We start from the raw sequence: 20,050 nt of genomic DNA, 5'->3' as shown, positions 1-20,050 counted from the left end.
AGCCTTGAGCGCCTTGGCTCATTCCTCCCTGTGATGTGAAGCCCCAGAGGGTTCCCTAAGAAAGAACAAGCGTGTGCGGTGGGACGTGTCATGGGGTAGAGGCCGATGGAGCGTGTTGAGTGTGTGGTCAGGGCTGTGACTCTTCCAGATTTATTCTTTGGCGGTGAAGTTTTGGTTTCTATCTTGTTGCTTTAGTATTGTCCCTCAGCCTGGTTAAAGAAACAAGAAAAGCAACAAGCAAATAACTGAATGTGAAGGTTCTTGGGGCTTTGTGGTGTGTGTGTCACCTTCAAACTTTTTTCTTTTTAAATTTCCTATTTAATTCTAAGACTGTGTTCTCCAGCACAAGAATTAACTACAGAAGTCCACCATCACTTTTTAAAAAGGAACTTCTTTGATTTGAGTTTATTTAAGTGTCGTACCAAAATAGTCTGTAATGAGGAATAACTATTTGGAGATGCTTCTATTTGGGCAGCAATGATGCATCAATTGGAACCTCTCAGCTGTGCTGCTGCTGGTTGTTGTCAGCCAGTCAGGGTGTATTGATCCTTGGTCAAAATGCCCCAAAGGACTCAGGGTGCTGGCTGAGATGAACCCATTTTTGGCAAACATTTTACAACAGTCTGAAATAATGATGCTTGTTAGAGATATCAAATGGTAGCTGATGTGTTTGTGCTCCTGAACACGGTGTGTTCTGTCCCACTGGAAGGGAAAGGGGACAGTCCTAATTGTGGCAGCCATTAGTTCTGGACAGTAATTTTACTTTGTAATGTCCATTTTTCTCATCTAGGAAACAGCAGTAGCAAGTATATAGTTTCTAAGGCTATGGTAAATATTTGGACAGGGTTAGCAGAGCTTTGGCTGCTCCTGGTTCAACTCAGAAGTAATTTACAAACACAATCCAGGAAAATATGAGATGGTAACTTGAAAAAAAAAAGCCCAAACCATTTTCTCTTTCAGTTGAAACATGGGGATGCATTTTTGATTTTACTGTACTAATGCAGCTCATGGTTGTGAGGCTCTTTGAGATAGAAAGCTCTATGGAAGTACTAATGTGGGGGGAAAAACCAGACCTAATTACCTTTTTATCGAGGAGGTATTTTCAGATTTGTTAATGGAGATGTAGAAACCTCATGTATATGTAAATTTTCCTGTGCTTTCCCCTCCTTCCCTTCAGTTTCTCTTACAAAGGTGGAAGGAGAAAATGTATTGAGTTTTTTCACATCAGTTTCTGTTTCTTTTCACATAGAATCACAATCCTTTGTCTCGGAAATGAAAACAGCTTTGCCTTATATGACTTGAGTGAAGAGGGAGCATGGGGGAATACAAATTGTTGTTTATGGAAATGCATGTTAATGGGGCATAGGTGGGAACCGAAGGTCGCTTAAAATAGCTTCACTTCCAAAGAGTCTTTTTCTTAGGTTGCTCTCAGTATTGATGTTCATTCTGGCTGGATTTGTCATGTTTACATGAAAATTCCTAAAGAATGCTCATTCTGCTGACGCTTCCTAACAGCTGAATTCAGACTTCAGCTGGAAACTGGATTATTGATATTTAAATGCCGAGATTAGGACTTTAATGAAATTAGGTTAATTAGAATGCCTGTATTTCTACTATGAAACTGTTTCCTATTGTGCATAAAATGACTTTGCTTCACCTCTGAAAGTACTGAAGCAAAAACCTGGGGTGTTGCACATCATTCTGCTGTTTAACACATTTTATCCAGAATTAGTGAAAATATTATGCTGATTGGATTTTGTAGAATGGATTGTACTGTAACCGATCCCAGGGGGAGAAAATGGTTTTAATTTGTGGAGGGTTTTTTTTGTATGGGTTGGGTTGGGTTTGGTTTGGTTTTGGTGGGTTTTTTCTTGGTTGGTTGGTTGGTTTGTGTTTTTAATTTGGCTTTTGCACGATGACCTTGAGTTTTCCTTGCTACTTAGGGCTACTTTTGCAGTAATGAGTTGAAATGCTGCTGTTATCATGCTGATGCTTCTCTTTGTCTTAGTTTATCTGAATTCCGTCAGATTATGCCACAATTGTCTGCCCTTCATCTGTGTAATAATGTGGTGTTTACAAGAGACAGAGCTTAATTGCATTTAAAGTGTATTTAAAGAATATGTGCTTTTATTTTTAAACTTTGCCTCGCATCCTAAGCTTCTAAATTATGTGTCACTCAGAACCAAGAACACTATCCACTCTTTCACCTTAAACCATCCAATATGATCTTAAAATAAAATTCAATTTGAAGATCACTCTTCAGCTATTTGCATAAGGATTAAAGTTTAATCAGATTTCCATATAGGAATTTAGTGGTGTTTGCTAAACATGTGACTTCACGTGGACTTGAAATCATCAACAAGATGCTGAGCTCCATCATCTGCGCTGGGGAGAACAACTTTGCTGGGGTTCTGTTATTTCATCTGCAGGAGCGTTCTGGCCAGAGCTGGATTATTGAAACACTTGTGCGAAGTAGCTGTGAACGAACAGTGATTCGCACGTCAGTCTGGATCCTGCCTCTTTCTGTCCCCCAAACACACCAAGTTGAGCAGCAGCTCAGCTTTGCCAGCTGCTCTGCTTGGTCAGGGCCGGCTGGAGCGGTTCCGCCTCCACTTCACTTGTGTTGAAGTTCCTGTAACAAACCGTGTGCTGCGCTTCCTGTTCCTCCGTCAACCGTTTGTGGGTTCTCTCATCCCTGAAGTGTTTCAGGGCCCTAATTTGAAACCTGCTGGTAGGCAAAGCCGCATGTGTAAGCCCAGCCTTCCTTCTCACTGCGGTGACTGCCCGCTGGCTGCTGCTTGAGTCACTGAACCCATTCAGATCCATTTTCACACATTGAACGGATCGTGCCAATTCCCGAAACTCCTTTTTTTCCCCCTACAGTTGGCTGTCCCACCATCTACCTGGGGGTGGAGGAAAGAAATGACACTAAAGATGTCCCCGTTAACTGTGCCTGTGCAGGTGGCGTTTTGAAAGGGCTGCTCGGGTGCCTGGAGTTCAGTTCTTGGTGCTCTGGAGTTCAGTTCTTGGTGCTCTGGAGTTCAGTTCTTGGTGCTCTGGAGTTCAGTTCTTGGTGCTCTGGAGTTCAGTTCTTGGTGCTCTGGAGTTCAGTTCTTGGTGCTCTGGAGTTCAGTTCTTGGTGCTCTGGAGTTCAGTTCTTGGTGCTCTGGAGTTCAGTTCTTGGTGCTCTGGAGTTCAGTTCTTGGTGCTCTGGGGCTCTGCTTGGATCTTTTTTCAGGCCTGCAGAACTCACAGTGAGTTCTCACACCCTCATTTCACCAGGTCAGGGAGCACATACACCACCCTGGGCCTCAGCTCATGGGCTCGGATTTGATTTTTTGGAGACAAGGTGTTGCTCTCACATGCGGTGTCTTTAGGGTACAGTAGTTCATGGAGCGTCTTTTCCATTTGACCTTCCAAATAATGCGCTAGTATCTGCTCTTTTGACTGACTTAATTTAGTCTATTTCCCTTGACGTGTTTGTTTATTTTCTGAGATGGAGCAGGTGCTTGCCGCTGTCCTCCTTACAGAGAAGGTTTTCTCTTCTATTCAGTAGATTATGAAGTGCTTTTGAGGTTCTCCTTGACTTTCATTCTTCTATTACTGAGATGGTGGACCTAATTTAGTGTCCAATGTGAACCGCATCTTCTTGCTTGTAAACATCTGTTCTTTTCCTATGGGAGTGTATTAGTCTGGCAGACGCTTGAGATAACTTGTAGCTCACGTAAATGAAAATTACTGTGCTGTACAACTTCTTTAAAAAGAAAAATAAAAGAATATTTGTGAGATGGAACTGGGTATGGAGATGTGCTGCTTCTGCAGGGATCTGCTTATTTTGTCTTCCTGCTCTAGTCGTGCTCTTTAATTAAAATCAGTAAAACATATTTCACATAAACGACTGAACTGATTTGGATGCAACGTAAAATATTTTGATAGTTGTACTTGCAGGGGTTCAGCTCTATTTTTGTAACAAAACAAGAGCGAGCGGAGCTGCAGAATTGGGAAGTCTCTGAAGCGTGATCTGGGGAGGCAGATGATTTCATGGAGCTGCTAACTAGTAACTGCGGACAGCACTGTGAAAACAGCGTTTACTTCAGAGTTACAAGGAGGAGATGTGTTTATTGTTGGAGTGTGTTTTGCTATAGAGGACTATGTGTGGGGTGGTGTTTTGGTATACTTTGTTTTTCCTAAGACTCTGGACCGAGAGAAGCTATCAGTGAAGCGTCTGCTATTAAACACTGATACTTGCTTTAATAACTTTAGTTAAGAATGACTTAAGCTTTGTTTTTATTTGTTAATTGATTGTATCTTCCCTTTTGTGCATAGGTAGGAGATTTCATATTTAGCTACTTGTTTGGCTTCAGGAACATGAAGAAATGATTCAGTTTTAAAAACAAACAAGCAAAAAAACCACAAACGAAGCAAACCCAACACTTCTCAAAGCTATTGCCATTCTTCCTGCTCTTAAATAATTGACTTGTTGGCCTAATATTAAATATAAGTCTTAAAATATAAATTCTGTGTAGTGGAACTGTGACAGGATAACCTAGATATGACCTCATTGAAACTAATATATGTTCAGAAATGTTTGTATGTTTTCAATAATATATAAGTTTAGCATTTTCTTGCTCTTTAGGTAGGAGGGAAATTTGGTTACTTCGTTAATTAACATTTTTGCCCTCAAACTAGTGAGCAAGGCATCAGCTTATTTTAAGTTCTGTACTTAGGAATTTGTTTTCCTCCGCAGCGAGCACTTGTCCTGCTCATTCACCTTCTTCTTGCACGGAGACAGTAACGTCTGCACCAGCGTGGAGATCAGCCAGCACCAGCCCGTGTACCTGCTCAGCGAGGAACACCTCACTCTTGCCCAGCAGTCCAACAGCCCCTTTCAAGGTAGGGTTTGTGGGTCAGTAGTGAATATTGAAATAAATCAATCCTTGAGTTGCTCAGAATGAGGACTTGTGGCACAGATTGGAAGCGGGAGCAGAGGCGTTGTCTGGTTTGCATTGGTTACGTGTTCTCCCCAAATGTCCCCTGTCTTGTCGCAGACAGAAGCCAGTTGGTGTGTCTCGGCTCTTCTGCAGGTGGATTATTTCTATATTCACCTCTTGGCGTGTAGCCAAATAATTTGTCTTCATGGCACAAACTTAATTTCCAAGTACTGTCCTATTGGTGACTTAAGTATTTTGCTTTTTCAACGTGTTTCATAACAGCCACATATCTTCATCAGCACCTCTTTTAGAAATCCATTTCTGATGCAACATACTTAACCTATTCACTCCTCCTGCTCCTTTTTATTTGGCTCTTCCATGCTTGTACATTCCTTTGGTTCCATTCCTTTGGTTCCAGCGGCAGATGCGTGCTACGCTCTCCAAGATAAAGGAGCGATGGGGCCTGAGTCTGGTCAGTGGGCTGTTTGATCTCTCCCTGTCTCAGACACGCTTGTGTTCAACAGAGCAATCTGTTCTCCCGCATGACCACACACTGCCCTTGTTTATTAATGCTCAGTGTCCAAACCTGCTTTCTTTGACTGCGATTTAGCAGCAGCTGTGCTTTCCCAATGTGGACAAGACTAAACATGAAACAGATGACTTCCCTGTATGTACATGGTGGTTGTAACTGGACCAAGTGGAATGAAAGGAGGAGGAAGCACCTTAATGTCATCAGAATTTGAAATAGTGTTTCTTTATCCCACCTGTGTGTTAGAGTTTCCTTGGTAGCCAAGATGGAAACTTGCTTGTTGCTTAATTAGATTAATTTGGAGTTGTTATTTTGGTACCTTGAATCTTACAGCACACGTACATTTAACAATATGTATCTATTATCAAGAACTTGTGCAGTATAGTAAAAAGTGATCAGGGTGTGTTCTGACTTACTGATGGAAAGCTGTTTAATTGCAGTGGCTGAAATAACAGTAATGTTATTTCAGTGGAGGAGAGAGGGGTTTCTTCAGATATCATCTCAGTGTATTTTTATTTATCTTTTCAGTTATTCTGAGTCCCTTTGGATTAAATGGCACGCTCACAGGGCAGTCATTCAAGCTTTCTGATTCATCGACAAAAAAGCTTATTGGTGAATGGAAACAATTCTATCCTGTCACATCTAACTTGAAGGAGGGATCTGAGGAAAAACAGGAAGAAATGGATTGGGAGGATGATTCTTTAGCTGCTGTTGAAGTCCTTGTTGGTGAGTGCTCTGACTGCCTTTTACTTACTGAAATAAACTGGCTGATTAGGTCTGAAAAATTCTGAACGCTAAAGTGACCCCATTTTATTTTTTTTGCAACTATTTGCAAGTGCTCGTGGTCTTTTGTTTTTCTGTTTGATGCTCAGGCCTGCCTAAAATGAGCTGTGCTTAGAGTGGGTTTTGCAGACCTATTAGTAGGAGGTATCTTTATGTGCCCTGAGAAGCAAGATTGTTTTAAAAATAAATAAATAAAAATCAAAACCCCCTAGATTATCACTGTTGACATCTGAGATGCATCAAAAGCATGTCGTGCTGTTTCAAACAGAGCAGACGTGCCTTTCAGGGATGTCTTCAAAAACCACAATCCTGGAGAACTTGATGTACTCAGGCACTGCATTTATCTGCTGCTGTTCCTAAAATCTCCGCCCCTGGGACGCAGCAGTTTGTTCCTCTGCTGTGGGCTATTGACATTTGATTTGCCAGCTAATGTAATCACTTCTCTGTAATGAGTGTTCAAGCTTGTGTTGCATTGATGGCTGGAGACCCTGCTGATGGGGAGGGGAGTATTGTCAGTCTTGTGTGATGCTAAAAAGCACGTTCTCAGTCGTCTTGATAAAACAAAATGATAGAAGCAAGTAGTAGCATGTAGATGCCAGGGCTGTCTCTGCCTGTACGTATAAAGCCCTTTTTATTCCTTCACCCAAATCTTCTATATAAAGCAAATCATAAAGCAATGATGAGGGTGATAACAAAGACGTTTTTTCCAAGAATAATGCTTTAGTGGGTAGAAAGAGTAGGTAAATTCTGAGTGACTGGTAAACCACTCCATTTGTTGATGATGTTAAATATAAGACGGAGTTGCTCTCTTTCTCAGCTGGTGTGCGAATGGTGTACCCGGCGTGCTTCGTTCTGGTCCCGCAGACAGACATCCCTGCTCCCAGTACTGTCGGGGCATCTCACTGTTCAACTACTTGCTTGGGTGTCCACCAAGTGCCTCCTTCCACCAGAGATCCTGCCATGTCCTCAGTGACCCTGACGCCACCCACATCCCCAGAGGAAGTTCAAACAGGTAGAAGAAAATCAGCTTCTGTGTGTGGAAAATAGTTTCGGTGGCTTCTCCTTTAAATCTAGCGGTGTTTGGAAACGGTTCAGGTGTTCTCTGTACAGTTGACTTAGGACTAAAGAAATGTGACTTTTGGTAACAAGTCTGTTGTAGTAAAACCAATTTTTATTTTTCAACTGTGGGCAAAATTAACTTTCTTTTTAAATAATAGTGTTAGATTTGCCAACAGCTTTGCTCAAGTGTTCCCGATGTATGAGCAATGTTATTTTCTTTTTCAGATCTATAGTTTCTTGGAAGATAAAGAATAGCCAGCCCAGTTGTAACATAGACATATGTGGTGCATGCTTTTTTCCCTATGAGAGGGAGCCATGTTATAATAATCAACTACTGTACCTAAAAACAAATTTTCTATTTGTTTTTATTTCATAACATTGGGTTAAGAAGATGCTTTTCTTCCTAAGATGCTCCTGTGGGGGTTGAATTGGAGCCATTGTGGTTGTGAGTGTTATCACCTCATCACCTAAAACTGTTTCCTCTGGTGCTGCTTTTCAGTTGATGCTCAATCTGCCCAGAAATGGGTGAAGTTTTCTTCAGTTTCTGATGGGTTAATCTCTGACAGTACTAGCCATCATGGTGGCAAAATCCCTAGAAAGCTCGCCAACCAAGTGGTGGACAGAGTTTGGCAAGAATGCAATATGAACAGAGCACAGAACAAGTACGTACTCATTTTGTGACATTAAGAAACCCCATGGTTGGTATCTTGTGTGTTTGTTGTTAAAGATGCTGTGGCTGCTGGTAGAAGGTGCTTTACTTGTAGTCATAAAATGTTTTCAATAAGTTAATTTGTTCCTGACTAGTAGTGTGTTTAGGTATCAGTCTAACATCTTAGTAAAAGGCTATTTATAATTTCTTTACTGAATCCTGTGTCACAAAGCTGCTCTTGAGGTTTGATAGAAGATAAGGAAAGAACATATGTTGATCCCTAATAACTCTCCCGATATTGAATCATAGGAGGAAGTATTCTGCTACATCGAATGGCCTGTGTGATGAAGAGACAGCTGACAAAGTAGCATCCTGGGATTTTGTTGAAGCCACGCAGAGGACAAATTGCAATTGTTCAAGGTACGGGACTTGGCAAACCTGCCGTCCAACAATGTACGTTGAGGTTGAAGTGCTCAGGAGAGGCCTTGCAATGACTCCTTTAGGAGTAATTAAGCAATAGCTGCTTGTAGGAAAGCTGTACCAAAATTTGTATCCCGTGTCCTTAATGTCATTGTAGGTCTTGAAACTCTGCCCAGGAAGACAATGCAGAGTCTTTATTCGAGTGAATCATCTGAGTGAACCTACAGGCAGTTCAGTAAAAATTCCTTGGGCTGGAATTCCTTGGACCTGTATATAGTTGGAAACTATCTCATGGGCAACTTTCTCGGGCTGCAACTGAAAGGGAATGCCTATTTATTTGGGAATTAAGAACATTTTCTAGAAGGCTGTGGCACTGGCCTCGAAGGGAGAGAGTTGTTAAGGAACAGCAAGATGACATAGGGGTTTTTTCATATGTAGGATGGAGTTTGGCTTCTAGATTTTTTGGTGTTAACTTTCTGCTCCTTAGCTCATAGAGACTTGGACAGCACTATTGGTTAGTATCAATGCTTGAATTCAAGAAGTCATTCACTAATTCGTATGTTGTTCTACTGATTCATCAGTGTTGGCAGAAGTTAAAAGTGACAACGTGTTCATGTGACTATCTATTTCTGTTAAAAGCAGTTACAAAATACTGTCTTCAGTTCTGAGGATTAGGTGCATGTTTGGCTCGTAGAACAGCTTGTCCATTTTTTATTTAATGGTATTCTAAAATCTTGCAGTGCTGCTCAAGTCATTCAAATTAAGTTATGGTCAGAAAGAGGCAGCTTCACTTCAGAATGATATCAGTTTCAGACTTCTATAATTGGCTGTTTAATGGCTTAGAAGCTGGTTCTTATCTAGCAAAAAAGAACATGATAGACTTATTTGAAAGATTAATGTGGAGTATTTTCCCCTATATTAATTCTGCAGGCACAAAAATCTCAAACCAAGAAATTCGGGTCAACAGGGGCAGGCACCACCTGTGGGCCAACAACAGCAAGCGGCTCCGAAGCACAAGACGAATGAGAAGCAAGACAAAGGGGATAAGCCACAGAAACGCCCTTTGACTCCTTTTCATCATCGTGTATCTATCAGCGATGATGTTGCCATGGAGGCAGATTCAGCGAGTCAGAGGCTCGTGATGACTGCACCAGACAGTCAAGTTAGATTTTCAAATATCCGAACTAATGATGTAGCAAAGACTCCTCAGATGCATAATGCTGAAATGGCAAATTCACCTCAGCCGCCGCCACTCAGTCCTCACCCGTGTGACGTTGTCGATGAAGGGGTCGCTAAAGCCCCTTCGACTCCTCAGAGTCAACATTTCTACCAGATGCCAACACCAGATCCCTTGGTTCCCACGAAAACAATGGAAGACAGACTCGATGGCTTGTCTCAGCCTTTTCCAGCTCCGTTTCCTGAAGTTATAGAGCCTACAATGTATGTTGGTACTGCAGTGAACCTGGAGGAAGATGAAGCTGATACCACTTGGAAGTATTATAAAGTTCCAAAGAAAAAGGATGTGGAATTCTTACCACCTCAGCTTCCAAATGATAAGTTGAGAGATGATCCAGTAATACCTGCTGGACAGGAAAACGTAACATCAGTTACAGAGTAAGTAGTGCCTGATAGTACAGCAATAATGTGAGAAGGTGAGGAATCTGAGAGGCCAAAGGTGGTAGTTTCTTGTTATAAGTGAGTTTGTCACTAAAGTGTAATGTTGGTCTCATCAGCTCGAGCAATAATACTGAGTGTGAGCCCGACTGGCTGTGCTGTGGGCACACGAGAAGGTGATGCTGGGGAAATGTGAGTACAAAGCACACTCAGGTGTGTAGTAACACTTGCCAGCTTCTTCTCATTGGAACTCTGATGTAGCAGATGGCAATGAAGTTTATTTTCTACTGTAAAATTAATTTGTAGCCAAATTATGTCTATTTAGGACATCAAGTCCACCAAAAAGGAAAAAAGGGAAATTACTTTCTAATCTTAATATTTGCTTTCTTCATTATTTTTAGAAAGTAGCAGTGGTCTGGGCTGCAGACTTATCCTATCCTATTAAAGTTTCTTCTACCTCAGTTCTGCTGTTGCCCTTATTCAGAAGAGCTGCTGTTTAAATGGCTGCTGGGAACAATGAGGAAACTAATCTGGTTTCCTGGAAGATGTTAACTTTAATGTAGGCTGCAACTGCTTTAAATATCTGAAATTACCTTTGGAATAAGTAACAAACCGGTGTTCTTGCACATGGTGCATTCTCTCTGTGTTGTTCTTCAAAAGGCCTAAGGGTTTGAGGTTATTCTAAGAAACAAGTGACTGGTGTGTCTGTTCCTGCTCTTGGGTGGTGTCACATGGGAAACCCTCGTTCATTATACAAAGCTTGTCTGACTTAAATACCGAGACAGTCAGACGAGATCATGGTTAGAACCTCAGCCTTTGAGCTCCAGGAAGTGCATTTGACAACATTTCTTATTTTATTTTCTTTTGACTTAAGCTAATACTGTCTTGTAGTAAAGTATGTGTAGTCTATAGCTATTTTAAAAAAAGTTCTTGTTGAATAAATAGAATTTCTCAAAGCTATCGTTATCTAGCACCAGGTTTTAAAATGTTCTACTCTGCTGCTGTCTGTTTCAATCAGGAGAAAGAATTGGCTGCTTTATTGATACTGGCTAAGTTTTGATAAATTATGGAGCTTCGGGGCAATTGAGGAAAAGAATAATACTAGTGCTTGTAGTATGAAAACTTACATTTGAGCTCTGTTTTACTGCAGAATGAATCAACGTGATTTTCTTCAATTAAAGCAAAAATAACGCCCCCTCCCCAAACGAACATCGCCACTTGGCCTTCTGCGTTCTGTCTCCTTTGCTGTTGTTACTGCATAAGAAATTCTTGGTGTCACCCCCTTTCCAGCCCGTCCTGCGGGACGTTGGCGGGTTGACCGTGGGGAGCAGCAGGTGCTGGCGGGGCTCTTAATAGCGGTGTCAGTTTAATGTGATTGGGACCTGGATGCAAAGGTGACAAACATGGGCTTAGGGTTGTGATCAAGTGATAAAAAAATGCATCTCAGATGCACCCAGAGTTGCTGCTACCGACACCCTGTTGAGTATCTGGCTATTAATTTTTCTTCCTCTTTGGTCAAAAATACTGGAATTTGCTGCTTCCTTTTGCTGTATATTTTTCCTGGTGTTAAATTCCTTGTTCCTAGAAGGTTGTTCCCGTATGAATTTGTATTGATATAAGTGATATAAATGGACTGTTATAGTCATAGTGGAATTTGTGTGCTTTAGTAGTGGTTATTGGGCTTTTTGGATAGCCAGGCTTTGTGTACAGCACAGTATTGGTCTATGTTAGACACAGCCGGGCCTGGGGAGCCTTGCCATACTTTCTACATTTAAATGAAATAAATGGTCAGGAATTAGATTATCAAAGTAAGGAAAATTCAGGTTTAATCACTTCTTTCTGATCATTTGTTTGAACGTGGATGGGGAATGGCAATGAGTAATATTTTTTAACCTGGTGAGTTTCTTTTAGTGGATATAGTGTAATACATTTGTACTTTATAATAAATGACAGCTATGACCTGGGATAAATTACTAATCTTTATCTGAATTGGCAGTGCTGGGGAGAGGTGGGCAGAATGAGTCACGCTGCTGTGGCTGACGTGCGTGAGGAGGTTACATTAAATGACTAATGGTTTAATCTTTTTCCCAAAAAGTTTCTGAAGCCGGGGTGGAAAGGAAGAAAGTGGGAAGGGAAGAAGAAGTTGTTCTTATAAAGGCTGTGTGACAACAGAAACATTTCCATATAATATATGAGAAATAATATTTTGTGATTTTTATTTTCCTTCCTTTCAGATTAATGGTGCAATGTAGGAAACCTTTAAAGGTTTCAGATGAACTGGTGCAACAGTATCAGAGTAAAAACCAATACCTAGCAGCAGTGGCAACGGAAGCTGACCAGGAACCCGAGATCGATCCTTATGCCTTTGTTGATGGCGATGTGGAATTCCTGTTTCCTGATAGTAAAAAGGACAGGCAGAACATGGAGAGGGAAGCCGGCAAGAAACACAAAGTGAGTAAAGAAGTGAGGATACAAATGAGCGATGCGATTAAAACACATTGCTTCAGTCACCAAATAGGATTTAGATCCTTCTCTATGTGTTTAGAAGTACAGTAAATATATATATATATATATATATATATATATATATTCTAGCAGAAATGATCAATGAAATTATCAATTATTATTATCAGTGAAATTACACCTGAAAGTTTTTTGGTACACTGGTGATGCTATTGCCGTGGTGTTTATGGCTTATGCTGGGAGAACGCTGCTGGAGCTGAGCAAAAACCGATGTGGCTCAGTCACCTCTCTTGGAATGGGTGACAGCAGGTGCTCGGGGAAGGGAGGAGGGACAAGGCGAGCGTGTTGGTCTGTTGGTGTGTGGAAGGTTTGGGCTTGGGTGGGGTGAACTCTGCCTGGTGGCCTGCGCAGGGAATTGAATTTGTGTGTGTGCTTTAGCTAGTATCAGCTGTATGAGGCGTCTATTAAACCAAAAGCACACCCTCCAAAAAAGGAGAAAATATAACTGCATTGGGAGCTTGTATATTAATTAAATTTGCTTCTTAGGGCTAGTTGTGTGTGTATGCACACCTGATATTGAGAATTTTGTTCAATAGCTCGTATAAATAATGCATAGCATTTGATATCAAGTGTTTTTTCAATAAGGTGGTGTAGCAAGGATCCACAACTTGCTTTTTAAATTTATCCCCAATGCAGAACCTGAGATTTACATTCTTGTTTGTGCTTATCCTGAGTGTGTTGTTGGCGTTGTCTGTGTTCTGAGCTTCCTTCTCCCTGAGCAAGTACCATGAACCAGACCCCCGACTGCACCTCGCTGAGCTGGAAGGATAATGAGAACCTGATACTTCTGATACGGACAAGAATTCCCATAGGGAGATAAAAATGCCCCCCACCTCCCCAGTTAATTTAAAGCAAACTTTTCCACCTTGTTGTTTTTTTTTTTAATAGGCTGAGGATGGGACATCTAGCGTGACAGTTTTATCCCATGAAGGAGAAGATGCTATGTCTCTATTTAGTCCTTCTGTCAAGCAAGGTAAAGAGGCTTTTTTTTCCCTCCTCTTTTAATTGTGCTCTGTTAATGATCTCTTGAATAGTCAATAGATTCTAATAGGCTACTGAGCTTCTACTTTATGGTTTGTATTTCCCTGTCCCTTCAGAACTCGGAGTCTGCTTGGAACACAGTTGATTGGCACTGAGAACATTTTTTGTTTTCATTATTTTTTTCCCCAACTGTGGTAATAGTTCTTAAGAGGTCTTTGTTTTTGAATGAATGTATATTGCCAATGTTTTTGTAATGTTTACTTTTCTTTATAGATGCCCAACGTATTGCTGCTCATGCTCGCACTGCATCAACGAGCCTGTTCCACGAAACAGACTTAGTGGTGTCTTACACTGACCTGGACAATCTCTTCAATTCGGATGAAGATGAATTAACAGTAAGTGATGTGCAAAAGCAGTGGCAGCTGCTAGACAAAAAACTGCAAGGAACAAGTATGTCTCTTGGTGGTTTTGGGTTGGTTTAGGGTATTTTTTTGGCATTTGTAGGAGCGGTTGCAAAACACGCGTTTAAGCAAGTGCCTTGGCTCCTCGATAGCAGACGTACTGTTCTGGTTGACTCATACAATCACATTTTTGAGTCAAACAAGCTTTTATATCCTTACTATCCAGACAGTGTGTGCTTCTTGAATATACCTTTAGTTATAATTTTACAGATTCAACACTGGTACTAGTGCTCTTTTCCTATGGTCTAGGTTCTGTTTAACTAGTCCACAAAGGTAACACACAAACAAAACAAAAATTTCTGAAAGAGAAGAGGCAGTTAAACACGTGGACCCTCTGCCAAATAAGCGGCTTCATTGCAGCTACTGTTATCTTGGAACAGTTTCTCTTGCAGTCTCTGATGGCTCTGAATCCATTATCTTTTGTAGTTTCTATTTCAATACTGTTTGTAATCAGTTGTCTTCACTCCATGCATAATCCTAAATCCCCTTGCCCAGATAAAATGCCCATCAACTTTAACGGGAGCTGTAGCTGAGTAAAGGCTGACGGATCTCAATAGCTGTCAAAGGTCATCGTTATGTAAAGGAAGTGTATTTGCTCTTAAACATGAAGGCTCTTATTTTCTGTAAACTTTAGTACTGTCTGAACATTGTAGTATATTTCTTGTTCTTTCAATTTCAGCAGCTTTTTTTTCCCTGGACCTCTTGTTCCAGGATTTGTCTTTATCTTTTCTGTTCCTGTGATAACATCAGTAATGTTAGCATGGCTTTGGGAGCACGTATGGGCTTTTTTGATAGATCGTGGGCAGCCCTATTTAGCTCTTTTTAATATGTTTGCTAACAGTCTGAGAGTTATTTTATAACTGGTCTTTCATTTTAATAGCATCATGATTTGATGGGAGAGCATTCTCTGAGTTACAGGTATTAAGGGAAAACAAGCGTAACCTGAACCGCTAGCATTGGGCTTCTGATTTATTTTAATTTTTTCTAAATATTATAGAAAGTCTCAGTTTTGTGTGTCCACTGCATGTGAAATTTCCTGTTAGCAGGAAATATGAACACGTGTTCATGCCTGAAGTGATTTGATTACAATACTTCTTTTCTCTCTTAGCCCGGATCCAAAAGAACAGTGAATGGCGCTGATGACAAATCCAACTGCAAAGAGGCAAAAGCAGGAAATTTAGACCCACTGTCATGCATAAGTAAGCTTTATTTTTTCTTTGCTAAACAGAATACTAGGTTTAAACATTTGATTGCTAATACGTTGTGGGAATTTGGAAACATATGCTTCCTTTGCCCTCCTGCAATTTTAAGACAAAGGAAATACTTCAAAATGCATTCATGCTCTAAAGCTTTACTTCTCTTCTGAAATTAGGCACTGCAGATCTACATAAAATGTATCCAACTCCACCTTCATTGGAACAACATATTATGGGATTTTCTCCCATGAACATGAATAATAAGGAATATGGCAGTATGGACACTACACTCGGAGGAACGGTACTCGAAGGGAATAGCTCCAGTGTGGGAGCTCAGTTCCGAATTGAAGTGGACGAGGGTTTCTGCAGCCCCAAACCTGCTGAAATAAAGGTCGGTAGTGCTGATAGTCCCGATAAATGTTTCTAATGATTGTTGTTCAGTTTATTACTTAATCCTGAATAGGAGCTATAGAAAATCAAGTGCAATTTGTAACTCGGGTCCTGCATTATACTGGGGTAGGTAATACAGATTCTAGTAAGTAGTATATGGTATTTTACTACTTATACTTAAGAGTAATACATAATTACCCATTAGTAAGCTGAAGGAATGCATTTCAGTAATTATAGTTCATTATTTGTTTTGTGTTGGCCTGTTGTGTTTTGGAGAACCACGAGTGCGAATGATGTGTGTATAAATCTAACTTTCCCTTTTACAGCTATTATCAAGGTAAAATATCAAAGAACTACTGCTCGAATGTAGTCACATTTTTTTGAGAAGCATTTTAGTTGCTGAAGTGATCTAATTTACATGCTGATGCTTTACCATGTCTTAACTTCTAGGATTATTCTTATGTTTATAAGCCTGAGAATTGTCAAGCTTTAGTGGGATGTTCCATGTTTGCACCACTGAAGACACTTCCCAGCCAGTGTCTTCCTCCCATCAAGCTGCCGGAAGAATGCATTTATCGCCAGAGCTGGACCGTGGGCAAGCTGGATTTGCTTCCTCCAGGACCGGCCATGCCGTTCATCAAAGACGGGTATGACCTGTGCCACAAGTGTTTAAGCTTCGTAATGCAGTCAGTTATCTGCACCATAGGAATTGCACCCCCCCTTTTTTTTTTAATAAACCTGTAATGAGAAATATTTGTAAAGACACACTGTTTTTACAACTGACAAGAGGCTTTAAAAAAGTCCTTACGATTAAACCTTACTGTAAGAGACTGTCTTCTCATATAGCTTCTTAACTGTGCATACATTTTATTTGTTGTCTCATTTAAAGGTTTCCTGGGGAAGCTTAATGGTGCAAGTCCAGTTTTAATAAGTAATGAAGATGGTAACAATCAAGATAAATGTAAACTTGGGACTTGCTTTTGCGGTGGTGTTGTAGGTACTGTAAGGGCGTAGTAGGTGGTGCTTCTGTTTCTTAAATTATTTTCTTAAATAGCAGTAATCTCAGATGTACTAGGACTAGGAAACCATTTCCTTTGATTGGAAGCTCTGCCCAGCGTGACATTGCCTGGTAACAGCAGCAGTGCAGGAGGCATTTCTGTGAGCTGCATTTGGTAGTGATGGTCTTGCTGGCAGCTCTTCTGGAAGGAAATATTTATTCCTCTTTCTCTCCTGCATCAGTAGCTGGTATAAATACATAGTCTGCCTAATCCATTTATTGATAAAATTACAGGAATGTCAAATCTGGGAGTAAAAACTGGCGTTGCTTCTCTTAGGGTCGTTCATGAGCAATATGTTTTCAGGTCTCATTACCCTTATAGGTCTTTGGAGATACTCAGCTGCTTAGGAAAGAAAATGTTAAATGTTTCCAGGTGATACTTTCCTCATGGATCCAGCTGAATCTGCTCTTGATAGACCGCGTGTATTTTCTTAGTGTGTGTCAACACAATGTGTAAATAGAACATGAACAAAAAAGGTGTCCTTTAGACTCCATACAACCATACAATTTCTAATTTATTCTGACCACACTTGTTTCCTGGAAGCTTTGTGCAAAGATGAAAGGAGGTGGGGAGAGATTCTTTAACAGTGCTGCCAGTGGGAGTCCTGCAAAGTCATTTAGAACAAATGCTCTTGAAGTTCCTTAGGGAATGAAACTCTTGCTGTGGATTATGAAAGACTAGTTCAAAAAAGCAAATATTAGGAAGGTCCTTCTTTAGAAATTTGAGACTTAAACTTCAAAACCAATGTGCTGGGTACTTAAAGTATTTTCTTCTTCTTGTGGCTGCTATTAGTGATGGAAGCACTATGGATCAGGAGTACGGCCCTGCCTACACACCACAGACTCATACTCCGTTTGGGATGCCACCAAGTAGCGCACCTCCCAGTAACAGCGGAGCTGGAATTCTCCCTTCTCCTTCCACCCCTCGTTTCCCAACTCCTAGAACACCAAGGACTCCTCGAACACCTCGTGGGGCTGGTGGCCCTGCAAGCGCACAGGGTTCAGTCAAATATGAGAACTCCGATTTATACTCACCAGCTTCCACGCCGTCAACGTGTAGACCGCTTAATTCTGTTGAACCTGCAACTGTGCCTTCCATCCCGGAGGCGCACAGTCTTTACGTGAATCTCATCCTCTCGGAGTCTGTCATGAATCTCTTCAAAGACTGTAACTTCGACAGCTGCTGCATATGTGTTTGCAATATGAACATCAAAGGTGCTGATGTTGGAGTTTACATTCCTGATCCAACGCAAGAGGCCCAGTATAGGTGTACCTGTGGTTTCAGTGCTGTTATGAATAGAAAATTTGGCAACAGTTCTGGACTGTTTCTTGAAGATGAATTGGATATTCTAGGACGTAACACAGAGTGCGGCAAAGAAGCAGAAAAGCGCTTTGAAGCTCTCAGAGCTACTTCTGTAGAACATGGCAGCGGAGGACTGAAGGAACCTGAGAAACTGCCCGATGAGTTAATACTGTTGCTGCAGGATCAATGCACCAACTTGTTCTCACCATTTGGAGCAGCAGATCAAGAGTCCATTCCCAAAGTCGGTGCAGTTAGCAACCTGGTACGTGTAGAAGAACGGGATTGTTGCAATGACTGCTACTTAGCCCTGGAACATGGACGGCAGTTCATGGACAATATGTCGGGAGGGAAAGTCGATGAAGCACTTGTGAAAACTACTTGCTTGCACCACTGGTCAAAAAGAAATGGTAAATATTGAAACCAGCTTATGTTCTGCTTACCCACCTATGAATTCTTTTAAGGGTTCATTTTTTTTTGTGGTTTTCCTTAGTGAATATTGGATGCTTAAGGCTGTTTTTCCACCTGCACGCTTGCATAAACTTCTATTTTAACAGCGTTCAGAATAACGGTTCCTTTTATGTTCTGTGTTGGTACCATACACCAAGTGTAGGCCTTGCCTACCATCAGTAGTAAATTCCTAACCTAAATCCAAAGTGTAATGTAAGAACGCAGTAACTGCCTGCAGCACTTCGCTAGACTTACGCTTTTAAAGCAGCTTTTGGTGACAGCGTCTACCGAGGCTCCGTGGAACGAGTGTACGTAGGAAGCGTAGGTGGTTCAAATGGTGACTGTGTTGTCAGGGCTACTCTGGTACAATTAAACAGGATTTATGATTCAGTTGGCTTGCCCCCTTCTTTAAGGGGGGGAGGTATTTTAGTGGCATGTGTGGCAAATAAAGCATTATTGTAGCCTTTGCTGGATGTTGGATCTGCCAGAGATACTTGGATTTTTTCCTTCTAGGGCCTGACTAATGATATACGGCCCCATGGAATACCCGTTATTGTGTGTATTTGCATACTTCTCCTCTCAATAATGGGCTTTTCAAGCAGCAGCTCTAGCAGGGTGAACAGTGAAATATGAAACTTTGGTAGTAGTTAGTTGTGATTCATCATTGTTAATGAGGATGAGGAGAACTAACAGTAAAACACAGCCAGGTTTCTGTGTCGGTGGGGGATTAAGTTTAAAAGCCCAGGCTGTAGATAATTCAATATTTTTCAGGCACCCAGAAGACTCAGCGTTATTGTGACCCTTGGTATTTAAGATAAAAAGGTGTAAAGATACTTTTAAACAGAAGGCTATGAAGTTATAGCCATACCAAATTTTGCATCAGCTTTTTATTCTTAAAACGCTGTACGTGTGGTGGCACAGTGGTGGCCAGAGGCTGACATGGGCTGTGATTGTCCAGGCTTTCCTCAGCTTCTGTGGAGTGAGCACTGGGTGGCAGCCTCCTTCACTGAGATGGAGAACCCTGTAGTTTAAGGGCTGTAGAACTTGTTTGTATTTTTTAAATTTATTTTAGGATTTTTTCCCTTAGTTTAAGTGGTAAGATGCTAAGGCTTTCAAGGGAAAACTCTACAGAATAAGAAATAATTTTAAAAAATCTATCTGTGTTTTTTACAAGTGGCTGAGAGTGGAAGAGGGAGAACTCTCCAATCTGTGTGCTTAACTTTTGTATCGTGACCTTTGGGTGGCCCGAGTGCACTTTTCAGAAGAGAGTGACTATGAAATCAGGGTGCTTTAGGGTTCTGGGTAGTTTGTGGCGTGCTTTATTCTCTCCTGTTGTTGCAGCAGGCCTTGATAATTGGTGGTTGTTTTATTTTGTCCTTTCAGTTGTGGACGTGAGCATGCAGTGTTCCCAGGACATCCTTCGGATGCTCCTGTCGCTCCAGCCGGTTCTGCAGGACGCGATTCAGAAGAAGCGAACGGTGCGGTCGTGGGGTGTGCAGGGGCCCCTCACATGGCAGCAGTTCCACAAGATGGCTGGCAGAGGCTCCTACGGTAACGTCCTGCCTGGTGACAATCTGCTCCGGCCGGCCACCAAACCCCGCGGGCTGGATGCTCCTTGGGATGCTAAACAGCTTAGCCTTGGGATGCTAAACAGCTTTTGGCCTTTCTTTAAACTAACAAGAGCTATTGGACGTTTCTCTTGAGAAA

The 20,050-nt window shown here is 41.3% G+C and overlaps 1 protein-coding gene across 1 annotated transcript in view; it reads left to right on the top strand.

Annotated features, from left to right (window-relative positions):
• Positions 1–20,050, top strand: part of MED13 (mediator complex subunit 13) — a 51,253-nt gene that overhangs the window by 18,038 nt on the left and 13,165 nt on the right. Inside the window, exons 4-17 of the mRNA XM_005511932.4 lie at positions 4,748–4,893; positions 5,989–6,186; positions 7,061–7,255; positions 7,802–7,964; positions 8,261–8,371; positions 9,302–9,985; positions 12,220–12,436; positions 13,397–13,481; positions 13,763–13,884; positions 15,059–15,149; positions 15,323–15,537; positions 15,987–16,183; positions 17,387–18,303; positions 19,727–19,894. Of these exons, the coding sequence (XP_005511989.2) occupies positions 4,748–4,893; positions 5,989–6,186; positions 7,061–7,255; positions 7,802–7,964; positions 8,261–8,371; positions 9,302–9,985; positions 12,220–12,436; positions 13,397–13,481; positions 13,763–13,884; positions 15,059–15,149; positions 15,323–15,537; positions 15,987–16,183; positions 17,387–18,303; positions 19,727–19,894 (3,509 nt within the window). The remainder of the gene's footprint in view (positions 1–4,747; positions 4,894–5,988; positions 6,187–7,060; positions 7,256–7,801; positions 7,965–8,260; positions 8,372–9,301; positions 9,986–12,219; positions 12,437–13,396; positions 13,482–13,762; positions 13,885–15,058; positions 15,150–15,322; positions 15,538–15,986; positions 16,184–17,386; positions 18,304–19,726; positions 19,895–20,050) is intronic.

This window comes from Columba livia, chromosome 20 (genome assembly GCF_036013475.1).
Source record: "Columba livia isolate bColLiv1 breed racing homer chromosome 20, bColLiv1.pat.W.v2, whole genome shotgun sequence".
Classification (NCBI taxonomy): Eukaryota; Metazoa; Chordata; class Aves; order Columbiformes; family Columbidae; genus Columba; species Columba livia.
Note: the sequence above shows the minus strand (reverse complement) of the source record. Positions and strands in the feature narration are given on the sequence as shown.